Source organism: Amblyomma maculatum, chromosome 3 (assembly GCF_055883805.1).
Source record: "Amblyomma maculatum isolate TAMU_Amacu chromosome 3, ASM5588380v1, whole genome shotgun sequence".
In the NCBI taxonomy this organism is placed as follows: domain Eukaryota; kingdom Metazoa; phylum Arthropoda; class Arachnida; order Ixodida; family Ixodidae; genus Amblyomma; species Amblyomma maculatum.
This window is the reverse complement of record NC_139346.1, coordinates 15,539,337-15,558,247: the sequence shown is the minus strand read 5'-3', so window position 1 is coordinate 15,558,247 and position 18,911 is coordinate 15,539,337. Positions and strand designations below refer to the sequence as shown.

The following is an 18,911-nucleotide window of genomic DNA, read 5'->3' as shown; positions in this document are numbered from 1 at the left end:
AAGTGGCTATTCCCCAATGTCTGAGCGGCGCTCTGTTGCGTTCTCTCACGACAAACAATTGGCTGGTCATCTGAGTGGCTCCAAGGTTTTAAGAAACTGAGTCAATCGGTGACTGCAGCCGGCATGAAGCGCGACATTTTCCGCTGTTGCCGTTCCTGCCATGTCTGTCAAATGGAGAAGTCAAGTTGTGGCAAGCCACCGGGCATGACGAAACCAACTGACAGTGTGCGTCCGTGGCAGATGGCCACCTGCGATTTCATGGGGCATTTCCCCAGTAACAAGCAGGGGCTCATTGCTGGAGAATCCCCCTATGGGGAAAGCCAGCCGTGCCTACATTGCAGACCTGAAGGCCTATGCGTAATGGTCTGACGAGCTTGCGCTGGTGCCCATTGTCACCACAGGCAAGCGCCAAGGCACACCCGATGCGGTGGAACGCAGCCGTGCCCCGCACCGGTACAAGGTGAGACGACGTTCACCTGTGTGATTGATGCCGGACGGCGGGCCTTTTCCGCAACCGAAAGCATACCGCTTCACCGAGCGAGCTTGCTCGTTCAACCCTACCCGGAAGCAAGGTTGGTCTCCCCCTTTTCTGGCTCGCTCAGTTCCAGCCTGTGTGCTTTATTATTATTTTTTTTTTCGTGTGCCTCTGTTCCCATTTTTCGCTTTCTTCTGTTTCCATTCTTGCTTCTTATCTTGTAAATATTGTACAGGGAGTGCCTTCTTTTGTACAGCGCGCCTTCTCTCCTCTTTCTTCTTGAAATTGCGAGGGTTGCTCATTAGGCAGCCCCGACGCTCGGCTTTTCCGGTGTGTGTGGGGATGAAGTTGGGGCCGTTTGGGGACGGGGAACATGGACGATGCCCCTTTCGCCCAAGGCCGCCGCGATTGCGAAGGTGCTCGGGACAGGTTCGCCGCTGAAGGTCGGCATCACCCTTTGTTTGGTGTGTGAGTGGCTTGTGCGTGTGCGTGCCTGGGCGTGGAGGCGACGACGTCGCGCCATGTGTGTTTGCCGGCGTGTGCGGAGCGCGATGGAAAGGAAGCCCCGCGCGGTCTTCCCATGTGCGTCTTGGATCGCCACGGAGTCACGGACTTTCCCCACCCGGGGCCCCTGCGGCGTGTTCGCTGTCCCTGCACCTAACCTGTACCACCACCGACCGAGATCGTTTGCAGCCAAGGATGAACGTTGGCCACCCAGAAGTCAACGAGCGGTGAGTCACCGCAGGCTCCCTGAGCTGCACCTACGAACTTTGGAACTTCTGTACAAAGTTGTGTTTGTACATAGTTGTTCTGTACATAGTTGTGTTCTGTACATGATTCTGTTCGGTACATAGTCGTTGTTACTTAGCCTCCGGAACTTTGTACATTATTCTTCATGTCATCTTGTTCATTTTTTTTTGTGCGCCTTGCTAATGTTTGTCTTTCTTGAGTGTCTGTCTTTTCGAGATCTTTCTTGCTGGAACTGAAGTGTAGTTGACTTGTTGCGTGAGGATAGCATTCTTTTCCTCATGCTGGGGACCTGCCGCGTGCTTTCACTGATGGGTAGGAGGGCAATTAAGGAGAGGAGGATGTGGGATTCGGGCTTGCTGCGGCTGCCCTTTGCGCGGCCGCCGCCCGCTTCCCAGTTGTTCTCCCCGTTCCCTTTCTCCCGCCTGAGGCGGCGGAGAGGGGCTCGAGCGACTTGTCACTGTCGTTCGGGCCACAGCTCCGCCCTGGCGTCCCAGTGACTGTCCTCATTGGCGCCTTTTGGCGGGAACACGGCACCGCTTCGACAGCCGCGCTCGCGCGACTGTCCGAGCGGAGCCCAGAGAGAGACTCCTCCGAGACATCGCAAGGTGCGTACGCTACTGTTCTTGTCTGCCGGCCTTTGTCCGCGCAGACCAGTGTGTACTCGAGTTCGTCTGCTCCGGGTCTTACCTGAGAGCGAAGCTCGAGCCTGTCGATCGTGATCCAACGATCCGCGACAGGCGTACCTTGCGGTGGTTGCCCACACTCTCTCAAAGGAACCCTTTGGTCACTGCGAGAGAGATCACAGCACGCCCTTGCGTGCTTGCGGCGCGCACTCCGTGTCACTTGTGCGCGCAGGGGAGCCTTGCTCCTCGCGCGCTCCCTTGACACGGTAACTGCGTATATGTGTGTATGTGCGTTTGTAAATATGCGTATGTGCGTTTGTAAATATGTGTGTGTGTGTGTGCATGTGTGTGTGTGTGTGTGTGTGCCGCTGGAGGATGGCGTTTCAATAAACGTCTCCTTTGTGAACTTGGAGGTTGGTGTCCTTGCAGCGAAGTGCTCTCCTCCCGGTGGAGGTTGAGTGCGCGCTGCAGTGTTTCAGTGCGCGCGCGGTGACGGCTGATCGGGGCTTCGGCTCGCGCGACGCTCGAACCCGCGGTGGTTGGTGGCTTATGTCCACGTAGAAACCACAACCTTCGAAGGTTATAAACTATGTCATTTAATATTCCAGCAACACTTCACGCCATTGAGCCCCAATTCTTATCGGCGCAATGCGAATTTTGTGGCCAGAAGGCAAACTTATACCGTATGGTATGAGCTTGTCAGCAAAATACCACTATTGACATAATAAATCAGCCAACGTAGGAAGGCTGGGAGGCGGCCCTGTCCAGCTAGGACCTCGAGGAACAACGAGCTCTCGTCGAGAGAGCACGGGGAGCGGCTTTTACCAACGGTGTCCCGGACTAGGGACCTGACCAGCCTTCCCTTAATCTAAGCCAATGTCAATAAATGTTTTCATCATCATCATCATCATCATCATCATCATCATCATCATCATCCGAATTATCTATGACTTCATCTTTTTTAGTTTTCATGTTTTATGTTGCATGTTTTGTCCCCACTCTGTTAGCCGTTCCAATAACAACCGAGGTGTAAGTAAGCTCTCGTGTGTGTCCCTTCATTCGTCCTTGTTTTTTTTTTTCGCTACGTTTACAGAAATTCTCGAGGGCTGTTTGAACCACTCAAGTGCGACGAGGAGAACGCACTTATAGCGCGGTGGATCATAGCCCTCCACTGCGGCCCTTCTATCTCCCTCTCTTCTTTGACTCCCATCTTCTTCCCTTCCTTTATTTATTTTTATTTTGAGCATACTGAAGGCTGAGCGCCCAAGCAGGAGTGGCATACATTTACATAAAATTCAAAAAAGCATGAAAGCACAAGGTACAAAACACACACACACATCGAGTGGACCAGTTGAAGCGGTTATTACTGCACATAAAATATAAGCCCATAAAATATAAGCACAACAACTGTAAGAAAAAAAAGAACACTGACACAATCAAAACCGACACCCAAGAACTGACAGGAGAGAATATTTCTTAAGTCATTACACACTTAATTCAAGCATATCTAAAGACTGAAGGGAAGAAGCAGGCAAACTATTCCAATCTGCAATTGTATTAGGGAAAAAGGAGAATTTGTATAAGTTAGTCCTTGCAAAGTTAGGTGCTAAAGAGAGGGCATGAGAATGGCGTGTCTGCCTAGTGGTAAGAGGGCAAACGTAAGGGCTAGGATCAAGTGCAAGTTTGTTATTAAGTAAAAGACACGAAAATTTAAGACGGAGGAATTTTCTTCTTGCTTGGAGAGTGACAATACCATTTTCTGCCATTAATTCAGATATCTAATCGGTGCGACCGTGTTTGGATTAAATAAAACGCACTGCCCGTCTCTGAATTTTTTCAAGAGCATTTATATTACACATCGTAGGGGGGTCCCACACTGTGCAAGCATATTCAAGCCTAGGCCTTTTAAGTGTTGTGTATGCGAGAAGTTTAACATCAGCGGGAGCATCCTTAAGCTTGCGTCTGAGCAGGCAAAGTTTGCGAAAGGCTGAAGAGGAGATGTTAAGAATATGTGTGTTCCAGCTGAGGCGGTTATTTAGTGTAACGCCGAGATATTTATATTCCTTCATTTCGTTTAAACTGCGGTCCTGGACAGAGTAAGTGTACTGAAGCAAGTATTTTTTCCTGGTTATGCGAAGCGAGACAGATTTTTCTGAGTTTAGCAGCATGCCCCAATCCTGGCACCATTCTAGTATATTAATTAGCTCGACATTAAGTGCGTGCTGGTCTTTGGGTACCACATTTTTATTAAAGGTAACGCAGTCATCGGCGAAGAGACGGATTTTCACGGGATCGTTGATCACATTAACTATATCGTTGCAAAATATCAGGAAGAGGAGTGGCCCGAGAACACTACCTTGCGGAGCACCGGAAGAGACTGGTAGACAGTCAAAGTCTGAGCCATTTATATGTACGTACTGAGAATGGTTGGTTAAGTAGGCGGAAATCCAGGCAATGAGAAACTGGGAAGGTCAAGCTCCTTTGATTTGAAAATAAGTTTGTCATGCGGAACACAATCAAATATTTGCTGAAGTTCAAAAATATAGTGTCTATTTGTCATGGTCCATAGGGTCACGAAGAGTCGGACACGACTGAACGCCTGAACTGAACTGAACTGAACTGTCGAGGACAGAAGCGAAAAAATGAACTGTTCTTAACTGTGATGTGGTTGAATACCCCTTTCTGAAGCCATGCTGGAATGGAGATAGAATATTGTGGTTATTTAGAAAGTCAGAGATGGGGGGGGGGGGGGGGGGGGTGAATACTAACTATGTGTTAAAGCATTTTACATGTTGATGATACTAAGGAAATAGGGCGGTAATCAGATACTGAGAGTGCGTTGCCTTTTTTAAACACAGGCATTACGCGCGCTATATTCCAGTCACCTGGAAGAGAGGACGATCTGATTGAATGCTGAAAGGTTAATACAATGTACGTTGCTAATTGCTCTCCGGAGAAATGCATTTGGAAAAACATCTGGTCCTGGGGATGATTTTACTTTCAACCTTAACATCATATTAACAATGCCCTCATATAAAATAATGTTAGTGTCAAGAGTATCACCAGGTGTGTTTACAAATGGTTCAGAGATAGAAAAGACACTGCTGAAGTGGGGGTTGAAATGTGATGCAGTAGCCTCAGGATCTGTTATTAAGGTACCTTCATGTGAAAGGTGCTCAATAGGTTTCTTAAGCTCACTAACAAAGTTCTAAAATTTATCAGGATCTGATTTGATAAAATTAGGCAAGGTAGTGTTAAAATATAAATGTTTGGCTGACTGAATGGCATTTGAAATGACGCGACGAATTTGGATAAAGTCATGTGAAGCTGTACGGTCTTTTCTTCTCCGCTTCGCTTTCCTTTTTAAATATATTATGTCCCTAGTCATCCATGGATTACGTTTAGCAGCCTTTTTTACTTTGTTCGAAACGAAGCTGTCAAAACAAAAGAAGCATATATTTTTAAACTTGTTCCATAACGCATTAATGTCATTACCCAAGAAGTTTTCGAGGTGAGAATCTAGGTAATCTGTTATGCTTACGTCATCGGCATAAGCGTAGTCTTTCACAGTGTTTAGCATAGAAGCGTGATTGGGTCGAGTACCAAGTAAGGAAAAAGTGACTGAAACAATCTGGTGATCAGAAATCCCCGGATCAACTGAAACATTGTAGTTATTTATAAGACGGGGAATAAGAACAAGATCAAGAACCGAGTGTGAAGAAGCAGTAACACGTGTTGGTTCTAGCACAACTTGGTACAGCGTGGCACAACGTTTCGCGGAGAATTGTTACAAATACTGTGCTTTTTCTTTCCTGTGAATCAATTTTAAGCGCCGCTGGCCTGGATCGGACACCCGGTGGGGTCATCCTTTATAACATGAATCGCCTGGTGACGTCATGACCAGTCATGACGGTACATCGCCCGCCCCTTGTCGAATACAACCAGCATTTCACTGAACGCTAAAAGTGCACTAGTATTCTACAATTTTACAGGAAAGGAAAGGCGTAGTATCTGTCACACGCGGAATCCCGCTCTCGTCTTCACGCTAGACAAGGGGAATCATGAGAACGAGTAAACTGGCGAACGACAGGACTGAAGAAACACACAGGCACAAACAAGGCCTAATGACACTGGCAAGGCCTATGGCACTGGCACAAACAAGATTATGATGAGCGTTCCACGATCCGGAGCGTGGTGCAGTTGTTTAAAGCGCTAGACTGGAGGTCCGACGGCTGGAAGTTCGATTCCCGGTGGAGACAGGATTTATTTATTTTTAACCATGTCCCTCGCTTTTTAACCATCTTCTAACGGTAGATTTAAAAAATGACGTCACCAGGTCCCGACGTCCCAATTTCGCAATATTCAGCAGAATCTCGCGAAGAGGTGTGACACTTATCGCGAACGTACGAGAATATGAGTCATTAAAGGCTTGCGTTTTAAAATGCAAGCGCACCAACTCGCCCAGTTTGGCATCATTGTACTGTCCATTCCTGAGTTCTGTGTCCTCGTGTTGTTTGCGCTGTATTTGTGCTTTGTAATCAATTACCTAGGCTAACTAGCCCGAATTACTTGGCACCCTTCATCCGTAGGCTACTGCAGCTATGTATACCTTCGGACGCCATGTCCCTGTATCGGGTTGCGAATTTTGTGAGGCCTGCTATGCAAAAAGGTAATGAAAAGTGCTATTTTGAATCTTTACAGACACGCGCCCCGAGTCACTTTATTGAACAGCTGGCACTATCCTACTCGAAGCTCAAGAACTCCTGTCTGAAGAGTGAGGCAAAATGTACACGGCTACGTTCTATGGAGTTAACAGTAATTGCTCCTTGTTTTCTCATTTCTTAGTGTTAAGAACCTGCACTGATCAAAATAATACCATTTAATCAACGGAGGAAGGGCTCGTTAGTGTGAAACAATCGCTATCATCACGAGCGTGTTTTGCGTTGCATGTACTTCTGAATCTTGGCGTGCCTGTTCGGGGACAGGGCGCCTCAAAATAGCCTCTGCGGGTGCATTGCTTTTCTGAGTGTTCGGCGTTACTTTTTCACTTTGCGCGCCCTGTTGTGCAAAAACCAATAAAGGCGGCGTTTTTGGATGTTTAAAAACTCGACTTCCTTATTTAAGGTCGAAAACCAGAAAATGGCCGGTGAGAGTAATTTCTCACTTTCGATCTTTTGCTCTGTGACTCAGCTGGATAGACTACCTGTAAGACGCAAGTGCAAAGAAGCTTGTACAGAAAAAGTATTTTGGACATGACGGCTTTCGAAACGGACATTCCAATAAAGAATAATGAACAGCCTAATCGCATGGAGCAGAACACTTTCAAAATAGCGCGGTCGGCCATGTAGTGAGCACCGAGAAATTGTTGCAATGAAGGCTAAACCCGGTTTGCTACTGCGAGCTACCATGAAGTACGACGGCTACAACCGCTGGCAGGAGCATGTAAACACACAGAACTCACAGCGCTGCCGCCTTGAAGGACGCACAGCGAAGTGTCGCATTCGCTTCCAAAAGTGCCACATCGTTTTGTCCGTGCCGGCTCAGTGCAAATGCTTTTACGTTTTTTACAAATGGTAAACCCTGAGTGATTTATTTATTTATTTAGGAAATCAAGCAATAATCTGTTAGCAATCTTCTGTGCCCCATATCTTGCTAAGGACACTATCGCACTTTCTGCTGGTAGCATGCATTACGTATTCTGTGTGGAGGCGCTCTTTCCCCGAATGGGCACATTTCAAAAGACAAGAAAAAAATAAAAATTTTCTTTCACCCTCTTCAGGAGACTTCATTTGAAGCGTGGAGAGGCGACAATGATTCTCTGAAATTTTTTGTATTGCAAATGTTTTTAGCTCCTCAAGGGGATATCCAGGTGAGTATAAGGGAGACACACCTTTCTGCCGTTATGTCATCCGATGACAACATTGAATGAAAAAAAAAACAGCGAAAAAAACACCATCACAATGAGAAGTGTACATAGGAAACACAACTGTTGCGTTTCCAGCGTCGTCCTCTGCACTTCCTCTTCTTGTGGTTGTTCCAATTACAATGCATGCAACAAATCGCTCAGCAAGCTACGCTTCTTCCCACGAGAACATTCTTCAAGCTAATGCTGCTAGGTCTGGATCGGGGTAGTAATTGTTATATTAAAGCTTGGATATGATTTTTTTATAAATTTACACTCGTATCTTGATCTTGGTGGATATGACAAATAACACAAAACTAAGTTTCCTGATAGATATATATTAACGCAGTTAGACCACGTAGACATGCGAAACTGTGTGTCTTTTAGCCTTGTAGTTTCATTCTCTTGCTTTATGTTTAATGTTGGTGAAGGCGGTGACATGCAACGCAAAGCGCGGATGATTGGCTATACCTGTAGTGGTGCTATAGCTGTAGCTATAACTGTACTGATGCGGCAACAGCTATAATTTTCTTTAGCTGCAAGGTTTCGCTCCCGCTTCCCAAGAGGACGACCGTGGTTCGGATTGGCTCCGTTGTATAACAGTTTTCTTTTACTGTGAGTTGCTAGGCTGACATGGTCATTTCAAAGACGAGCAAAATACAAATCAGGCTACAGGTACACCTCATCAAAGCGCGGAACTTGCGCATTAAAAACGTGATGAACCAATGCGAAAGTTAATAATTTTACCACATAATTAGGTTAGCCAGTGTTACGTTTATTTTAAACACTCCTCCTCACAACAGAAAAGCAGTAAATTCACAATAATCACGTGATGTGTGCAATATTACACAAATTCGTCCTGCACTGAAGCGGTTCACTCCTTAACAGTGCATAAAGCCTGGCTTTATCGGAGGAGGTCTCTAGTGATTCAAACAATGGTGTGAAGCAAATAGAGAGGGAAATCGGCTGATGACCTGCTTTGCACATCGTTTTATACAAAGGGGGGCATTGTTTATTTTTCTGCGTCTCAAGTTTTAGAAAAGGTTCTAATGCTTCTTATTAAGGCTCACTGCGTAACTTGAAATTATAGAGGAGATATGTTCTAAATACCACTGACAAGAATACTTCATATGCAGTCTTAATACTTTTAACTGCGGGAGTCTCGGACCTCTCTTGAATATTGGTGGAAGGATTGAGATCCCCCAGACATCCCGACTTTATCATTTACTCCTGAATAAAATCCGCATGATTCAGAGTTTTTGGAGCAACAGCTTTCTTAGCTGTTTCTGATGTCGCAAATTTTCTCTTTTGTAAACCCGTTTTCTGTGCTGTTTGGAAAGTGAACCAGTTTTATGTATTTAAACCTCAATTTCGCCCTGTTACAGCATAAAAAAACGAGCTACAGACTAGATGAAAGTGCTGTACAAATATGCACAACCACAAAAACGAACTTCAAAGCTACAGCATTATTTTGATATTATTCTGTAATTTTTTAACTATCCAGCTGCGACTTCTGCTTGCCACATTGGCGCGTGTTGAAATGTTTTCGGTATACTGCGATAACGCAGCATTGTGTCGAACATTTCGCAGTGCATACCGGAGGAGATGAGAAAGCCCGTTTTCTTCTCTGGTAGCTGCTGCTGAAAGAGAGCTTCCTGTTTCCCAAAAGGTGTGTGACAATCTGCGAGATGGACAGGCGAGAATGGGAGTCCTGGGAAAAACAAAAAAAAAAAAGAGGAGAAAAGGCTGTTTCAGTAAAAGAGGAGCCGCTACAATTGTTTATTCAAAATTGTTTATTAAAAATGAAATTCTCTTCAAAAATCAGTGGTCACATCTTCCATCGTGTCTTATTTATTTATCGAGAAATAAAGGTAGCCTGAGCATCTTATGACGTAGCTAAAACAAACATTTTACAGAATAGCAGTGCTCCCGGGCTCAAAAAGATGTAATGCAAATTAAGTGTGAAAGAAACGGCAAAATTGTAGGGCTAGAAGTAAAAGATAAATGCATAAGGGTACGTAATCCTTCCACAGTTGCTAGATGACATATGCATTACAACCACTAACACAATATACTTTTTTGAAATTAAACATACCGCCCACAAACCTATATATAGCTAAGTACTTCGAGCCTAAGAAAAATAGATCATTCAGTCATGATACAAGGTCGTTAGTTATTTAACAAGCTGAAAAGCGGGGCTCATTGGTGCCTTATCTCCTGTCTAACTAAGCCCGGCTATGCAAAGAAACTATTTATGATTGGTTATTTTTTATTTCTAATCCATGTTAGACTCACTTATTCCTGAAACTAGTTTAGAGAGGGGAAGCTCGGTTAAGCATGGTGTGACCATTGTTACATATGGTTTAACTTCTCATGGCTGTCTACGAACATCACGTAAACGTAGCTGAAGCACTAATCCCAGCACGTGACTCTTCTATGGCTGTCTGCGACTCTCAATAGCACCAGAGACTGGTCTAGATGAAACGAAGGTGTTGAGGGTATCTTTAAGGAGGAGATCCTAGGATGCGAACCAGATAGGCACCGGTGGCGGTGGCCTAGAAGGATGTGTTCTTTGTGTGAAAAAATATGTATTTCTGGAGTTACAGTGAAAGGGCGATCGCTTCGCTTTGCCTAGAGTCCGCATTACTTAAGTCTTGTGCTCACATGGCTGAGGCTAGTTTCAACAATCAGATCGAAAGACTTCGAATGGCTGGTTTCCCGTGTTCTGTTGTTTGCAGCGTAGCGGAGACCCTCCTACAAAAAATTAAAGGGAAGAAGAAGAAATCCCATGCTAAGCCGGGATCAAGGCGACCACAAGTGGTCCCCTATATTCACCGAGTGGCACATAACTTGAAGAAAGTCGCCGGCCGGTACGACGTACCTGTCGTTTTCTCCGCGCCCAAAAAGCTGAGCAGATTGTGCTCGAAAATCGGGCAGAAGAAGAAACCCCTGTGCGAAAAGAGGCACGGCAAGCATTACTGTTCCTGTGCCGTCGGAGTGGTCTACGAAATCCCACTGACGTGTGGAGGGGTCTATATAGGCCAGGCGGGTCGCTGTATTAACGACAGAGCACGGGAGCATGAGAAATCGTTAGAAAACGGAAGCGGGTTAAATTTTTCTACCCATTGCAAAGATTGCAACTGTGAGCCAATGCTTAACGGTATACGAATTCTGGGCAGGAGTCGCGATCAGGTGGCACGGGAAATTCTTGAAGCCTTCATGATCAAAAAGAAGGGTAGCATTTGTGTTAGCGACTCGTCTGTGTCCCTCCGTAGAAATGAAGTTTCATTCCTTGATAATTTTTTGTGACGGCATGCACTGTGCGACTTTAAGCCCGGAATTTTTAACGGCCTTGTGATGTCTAGTTAGGCGAATTGTTAATTTAGTCGCCCGTTTGATTCTGCTTTTGCTACCAGTGCTTTTTGTTCTGTTGTTTTAGGTTTGACCGCTGTTGTTTCTTTTGTTTTGACTCTGCTTTTGCTACGATCGTTTTTAGTTGCTTTTAGGTTCCTGACTGTTTTTGCTCCCCCTTTTTTGACTATGCCTTTGGTATACGATTGTGTTTGACTGCTTTTGCTTCATTTCTTTGACTCTCCTTGAGCTACAAATGTTGGTGTTGGTTTAGGTTTTTGACTGCTTTTGCTTCCTTTGTTTGACTCGGCCTTTGCTATGATCGTCTTTTGTTGTTGTTTACTGTTGTTGTTGTTGATGTTAATGTTTTTTTTTTTACTGCTTTTGCTTCATTTGTTTTGACTCTGCTTTTGCTACGATCGTCTTTTGTTGTTGGCTTAGGGTTCTGACTCCTTTTCCTTAACTGTTTTGACTCTGCTTTTGCTACGATTGTTTTACCGTTTTGTATTTTTTATGTGTTAGGGTTCGGGCTGGTCGCTTCTCATGTCTTACTCTGCTGTTTTCAGTCCACACTGCATTTGCTATGAGATATGGCCTGCCTTCCGTTTTTAAAAAAAGGAAAAAAATGTTTTTTTTTTTCCCGTTTTTGATAGTTTATCTACTGAGGTTAGAAATATCTTGTCTGATTTCCTGTTGGTGCTGCTCGGCGTTCACGTGTTGGGTTTGGAGCGGACTGTGGCGATGAGTGTGATGCTTGAGATGGACGTATAAATATGCCATCTTTCCGTTTAATAAATAGTTGGTAGTGTGCGCATGTGGTGTCCCCTTCTTGTCTGTGTCCGTTTCCGTGTTGCGCCGCCGTTCAATTCCATCTTACAGTGAAACCTCCGCGCCAGCTTCAGCTCATGCACCGCCACGCACCTATGCATAAGTCTTTTCTCTCGCAGCCTCTATACCGATGTATGCATATGCTGCGACCACGGTGTGCTCGCAACACAATGCCTTTGATCAACCTCTACCCCCTGCCACATGGCGCATTTCGGATAACCGCTCGATTTCCGGTGTCTGCAGTATCCCCGGACACACTGCATGCCACGGCGGGCGCTGCATGTCGATGGCTGTTGCTTCATCCCCGACGCAAATTATTCGGGCCATCAGTCGCGCGTTCAACAAGGGCCACCACCAGAGACTTCTGATTGTCCAGCCTTCTCGCCTCGCCGTTAGACTTCATTTCGTCACCGCTCCATTTCGCCTATGCGCCGGCGAATCTTTCCCGAGCTGGAAAGATAGTAGCCGCAGTTCGCTAGTGAACTAAAGGTACTCGATTTAAATTGATACTCATCGAACTTCTCTCAAAAACGTTATTGCCACTGTATTTTAAAATGTTCTAAGCTTGCGCTCGTCGACACTGGTGATCTGTATTTGTGATGAGCCAAAACCTCTGTTGCTCCCTTCGCAAATGGACATGCCTCTTTCTGCTTTTTGCTTCGTACCGTATCCGGGCCGAATCTACGGCCGGCAGATAACTGCAATGCTTGAGTAGTCACATCGCAAATGCATTTATGTCATTATATTTCTTGTCCTCCCCACTTGTTCTCATGACGCCATTCTCAGCTTGGATTTCCTTTCCCAGCATCATGCAGCGGTTGAGTGCGGTACTCCTTAAGTACAACTCTCTGCGCGCAGTGATGCGCCGCCTGAGGCCATTTCCTGCGAGCTATTGGATCATACCAGTCGGGAAACTCTGCATCAAAAATTGACCAGTTTTCGTATACATGTTTTGGTGTTATAAATTGTCGGCGCATCTATAAGCGGTCAACAGAAGCTTTTTGCTGTTCTCATCATTGCCTTTTGGAAATTACTTTTTTTCTTTCTCCTTTTCAATTTGTATTAACTCTACAGCGCTCATCTCTAAAAAGTTTTGCTTCTGCAAGTGTTGAATTAATTTTATTTTCCGGGCGGTTGTGCCTTTATCAACAATATGAAAGTTTGCAACTTAGACCCAGTCTCCTTTGATGGTCGCGGGCGAAGCTACTATTCGTATACGCCCAAATTTTTACCTGTGGAAAGTTTCGCAACTGGTGTTATAAACAGCTCTGCTATGAGTGTGTCCTCGTCCTGTGCGAAAATTACATGTCCCTCAAGGCACACCCAGTCCATCCTTCAGCGCTGTTTTCATTCTCCCATCAGCCTCTTCTGCCACCGACACGAGAGTTCCTTCCGACGTTGTCTTCCGCTGCTGCTGCTCACCATTGCCGCCTTTGAGCTGCAAAACGGCGCACTAACTGATGTTCAATCATTTCGGGGAATAAAACAAAGGCACTATAAGCCCGAACAGAAAGGGGACAAAGCGCGCGTTTTGATGAGATCAGTATTAACAAGTGGGAAAAGGCTATTTGCATCAAGGCTATTTGCATCAATTGAGCAAGTTGGTATACATTCATTGTGCCCCTTAACGTTGCTTGGAGGGAACTGGTCTGGCTACAATGCGCCCGTGGACGTTCTGTACGACCTGGATGCCAGGGGCGGAAAGCTGAGACCAAAAAGTCGCTGCTCCCAAATGCAGCGCCACCATTATTAAAGCAATAACCGCGGCGAACAGAGTTTTTTCTTGCTAAGTGAAAATGAGCAAGGTTTGCATCTGGAGTTTCAAAACTGCAGTAGATAACGTAGCTTTTTTTAATTACACGGTTTCTTTTCTAGTTCCCAAACACTTGTCAGACATTGTTGGGGCATAAAGAGTTGATGTAGGACGATTTTTAACCATGTTTCCGAGCCGACGCTTTTTGAGTTTCGGTTTGAAATTTCTGTTTTCGATTATCGCTTCAGAGTTAACTTGCAAGATGAAAGCATTTAAAATGAGAAGCTGCTCGCGATAAAGAGCCGCTTGCACTCTCAAGCATCGCAATGCTCTGTATGCAAGGCCACAACTCCAAAGAGACCCGGAATATCGCTTCACGAACATGTGAGCAAGCGCATGGCGTTGAACTTACACTTGCAAATTTCATTGCAGAGTTTTCCTTCCGCATCGAGACCTATGCGTGAGTGCGAGGTGTGTGAACGAAAACGTCTCTGAGACAAATGACACCGAGTGAATTGAACACTTTTATTCGCCAATTTGTTTACAGGGACAGCTGAACAAATGAATCAGTGCCACATGTTTATTACCAATTAGACTAGAACACGCTGCTCTACTGACAACATTCTCAGCCGTAATTTATGAGAGAACACAGGGCAAATAAAGTGAACATATCAACACACACGCGAGCATACTTGGATGTCTGCTGTACGAAGTACTGGCCAACTAGTATAAGCCAGCCATGACCGCTGCTGTGGAATTTGTCAACATTTTTTTCTATTGTTTAGCCTTATTTTGCCAAAGTAAAATCCCGACGTGTTTTAAGGCGATCGGGAACACGGGAGATGCGTGTGTGCTCGACGGAAAAGATGCACTCGAAACGCGTAGCAATCACAGGGCTAGCTGGCCATATAAGCTAACAACGCAGACGGAGCTTGATACCTATAGCGGCTGCTCCTTTCCTTTTCTTGTAGTAAAGGAAAATAAAGTGTAATTATTATTATTATATAAGGTTACAGCAGATAAGCGACATACCATACCACGAAAAATGCTCCAGACGCGGCAATTGTGCTGTTGTTTACAGCAGCTACCCTACGGCAGCTGACAGTCAACCGAACTTGGCAATATTTCGACAATCTACCTTTTCAGGTTCAAACCTTGTTCATCAGCCAGATTTAACAGGCAAAAATTGTCTGGTAACCATAAAATAGCTTGATTATGGAGGCAATACGCGTTCACCATTCCAACGGGCTGGCTGAATGGTCAGCGTTCTCTCTAGAGTCTGTTTATTAACTCTATGCTGGATGCTGTCGTCCCACTCTCTGCTTGACAAGTTGGCGTTTTGAGTGCAATTCGCGTGGTTTCCTATCCGATGAAGGGGGACCTCTTCTGTTGGCAGCGCTCTCGAGCCTCGCCGCTTTTTCACCAGTTCAGCTAGTAGTTCGAAACTTAATGCAACGGCCTGACACTGGTGCTCACCCACCGTTGTTACCGTAGAACAACACGACGCCTCCTTGAAAGCGATGTCGTTAGAAAATTCTCATGTTGTCCCAGGTCAAGAAATGAATGAATTTTTACATTTTTGTGCGGGCTATAGCCGCCTAGCCAAAAATAGGCACCGAAGTGTGTGCTTGCGTGTGTGTGTGTGTGTGTGTGTGTGTGTGCGTGTGCGTGTGCATGTGCGTGTGCGTGTGCGTGTGTGTGTGTGTGTGTGTGTGTGCGTGTGCGTGTGCGTGTGCGTGTGTGTGTGTGTGTGTGTGTGTGTGTGTGTGTGTGTGTGTGTGTGTGTGTGTGTGTGTGTGTGTGTGTGTGTGTGTGTGTGTGTGTGTGTGTGTGTGTGTGTGTGTGTGTGTGTGTGTGTGTGTGTGTGTGTGTGTGTGTGTGTGTGTGTGTGTGTGTGTGTGTGTGTGTGTGTGTGTGTGTGTGTGTGTAGACTGACAGGCGCAGATTCCGTTTTCTCCCTGGATTAGCACTCCCGGTAATGGTACGTCACCATTGCTGGGTCCGAATCTCAGCCGGAGCTAGCCGCCGTATTCAGAAACTTGGAATGCGAGCAGTTAGGGATAAGAGTAGAAAGAGAATACCTCAGTAATTTGCGATTTGCTGATAACATTGCCTTGCTAAGGGGATGAACTCCAGAGAACGTGACCTAGACAGAAAAAGTAGAAAGGTAGGCTTGAAAATCAAAATGCAGAAGAATAAGGTAATGTTCAACAGACACGGGAAGCAACAGCAGTTTACATTATGTAGCGAAGCACTGGACGTAGTAGGCTAAGTAGTATTAGAAGGCTAGGATATCTGCTTAGGACAGGTAGTAACCGCACATCCGGACCATGAAAGGGAAATAAGAAGGAGAAGAAGATTGGAATGGAGCGCATTTGGCAAGCACTCGCAGATTATGACTAGCAGCTTACCGGTATCGCTCAAGAGGAAAGTATACAACAGTTGCATCTTATATGTATTCATCGATGGGACGGAAACGTGGAGGCTAACAAAGAGGGTTCTACTTAAGTTGAGGCCAACGCAGATGGCTATGAAAAGTAAAATGGTAGGGGTAACATTAAGAGATAGGAAACGTGCAGAGTGGGTCAGAGAAATAACTCAAGTTACTGACACTCAAGTTTAAATCAAGAGGAAGAAATGGGCAACGGCAGGACATGTATTGAGAAGAGAGGATGACCGATGGTCGCTTAGGGTAGCGAACTGGATTCCAAGAGAAGGAAAGCGTAGCAGGAGGCGGTAAAGTTATGTGGGCGGATCAGGTTAAGAAGTTCGTAGGGGTCAAATGGATGCAGCTAGGACAGGACCGGGTTAATTGGGGGAATATGGGAGAGGCTTTTGTCCTTCAGTGGGTATATATAGTTAGGCTGACGATGATGATGATCATGATGATCGTTTAACGATGCGGTCATAGGTTGTGCCCGGGCTCAAATAGCGCTCTCTGAGCGGGCCAATCCCCTGCCGGACGCTGAGCCTTTCGATGCCTCTCTGCCAAAGTTCTTGTCGCCAACAGTGCTGAAGTTCCTGCGTGCCCGTTTCTCATTGCGTCATATCCTGTGACTCTGTTCGCGATTCAGGTGTCACCTTCACGCAGTCTGATATTTTTCTTCACCATACTGTCTGCCTCTGTCTTATGCCCTGCTCACCACATCCGCTCGCCTCACTTCATTATGGGTCTCGAACCCATTTTTAAGCCTTTACGCCGCAGCGAACGCATCGGTACTGTGTAGCTCTACAGTTCTGTTTCCAACATCGACGGCAGAGGAGTGTCACCTATGTTCGACATTAACGCGCTGAGCCCCCCTACCTACTCCTGCGTCCGCTACGTTGGCGCCTCTGATCTTGTTCTTCGCTCTATTATTGCATCACTTCCTTCCCCTCGGCAAAACCAGCTTCTTGCGCTCCTTGAAGAGTTCCCTGCCCCCTTCGATTGTCATTGACCTGTTTTGGGACGCACGGCAACTGTCAAACAGCATATTGGCACCGGTTCCCAAGCTCCTCTACGTCAGCGTCCATATCACGTTTTTTCCACGAGCGCCAACGTATTCAAGAACAGGTGGACACAATGTTTCAAACTGGGGATGTTCAGCCCTCCAATAGCCCATGGGCCTCACCAGTAGTACTCAGCGAAGAAGATGGCTCCGCAAGATTTTGCGTCGATTACCTCCGTATTAACAACACCACCAGAAAACACATCTACCCTCTGGCCCGCATTGATGACGCTCTGGGCTGGCTTGAAATTGCGGAGCTCATTTCGTCACTCGAATCACGCTCTGTGTATTGGCAGGTCTCGATGGCAGCTGAAGAACGGAACAAAGCCGCATTTGTAATCCCTGATGACCGTCATGCCTTTCGGCCTATGCAACAGTACGGCAACCTTTGAGAGAATGATGGACACAGTTTTGCGTGGCTTCAGGTGGAAAACGAGTCTTTGCTGTTTGAACGATATTGTAAACTTTTCGCCCGATTTGAAGCTCATCTGTGTCGCCTGAAGCATGTTTTGACATGCCTCACGAACACCGGTATTCAGCTGAACTTAAACAAATGACCTTTTGCTGCCCGCGAACTCGAAGTTTTATGGCACGTTCTTTTGAAAGATTGGGTGTGCCCCGATCTTGCCGAACTTCGTGCCGTGTCTGCGTTCCCCAAGTCATTCTAAACTAAGAAGCTGAAAAGTTTTCTAGGGCTTTGCTGATTTATTCGCAATTTCGCATCAATTGTTGCCACTTTTACTGAGCTGCTCGGCATTCATAAGACTTTCTTGGCTTGGTTACCTGCCTGCGACGAAGCCTAAAACACCCTGCGTCGTCTCCTCATGACCCCTCCGAATTTGCTCTATTTTGACCCACCAGTTCAGACGGAACTCCCCACGGATGCCAGTGTTACTTTTCTCGGAGCAGTGCTTGCCAAGCGCAAAGCTGGATTCGACATTATGTCGTTGCGTACGCTAGCCGCACACTCCAAAGCCGAGCAGAACTACTCCATAATAGAAAGAGTGCCTCGCCATCGTGTGGGCGGTCGGCAAGTATCGCCCTTGCGTGTGTGGCCAGTCTTTTGAGGTCGTTACTTACCATCATGCCATCTGTTGGATTTCTTCTATAAATGACCCTTCCATCCGTTTGGCACGATGGGCGCTGTGGCTCAACGAATATGACATTCACGTCATCTATCGGTGGGGTGGCAAGCATCAGGACGCCGATGTCTTGTCCCACTTTCCGCTTCCAGGAGAAATGGCCCACCTCAGCTACATCGAAACTCCTGCACTGACTCCCACCATCAGAAACATTCCTTCTGAGAAGCGCAAGGATCCTTTGATTATGACTCATCGACTCTGTCCGACCCCACAGCGTTTACACCATCGTGCGTCCTGCGGCCTCAAGCTTCACATTTTTACATCCGCGGCAACCTGCTTGGGCGTACGGTTACCATTCTGACGGACGAAAATGGCTCCTGATATGGAACGACACCTACGGGCCTATGTGCGGCCTTGAATTTGGCAAAATACTGGCGCACTGCAGAATGTAAAAAGCTGTTTAGGCGTATTAGTATTTTCTATATCACGACCCAATTTCCGCTTTCTTGCCGTTCCACTTACGAACCAAACAGTGACCTATCCCTAACAGGTTTCGAAATACTAAACTGCATATGTTAGAAATGAGCCTGTGTAGCTTTTCATGTGGAATACTTTAATCTAGAGGCACCTGAGGTTACCTGCCAAATTCACTTCATCCC

At 46.1% G+C, this 18,911-nt stretch overlaps 1 protein-coding gene across 1 annotated transcript in view; it reads right to left on the bottom strand.

The window, feature by feature from the left end:
- The window catches only part of LOC146194269 (polyamine-transporting ATPase 13A3-like), an 813,351-nt gene that overhangs the window by 736,529 nt on the left and 57,911 nt on the right, over positions 1 to 18,911 (bottom strand). The window contains exon 5 of the mRNA XM_084596520.1: positions 9,348 to 9,461. Coding sequence (XP_084452646.1) covers positions 9,348 to 9,461 — 114 coding nt within the window. The remainder of the gene's footprint in view (positions 1 to 9,347; positions 9,462 to 18,911) is intronic.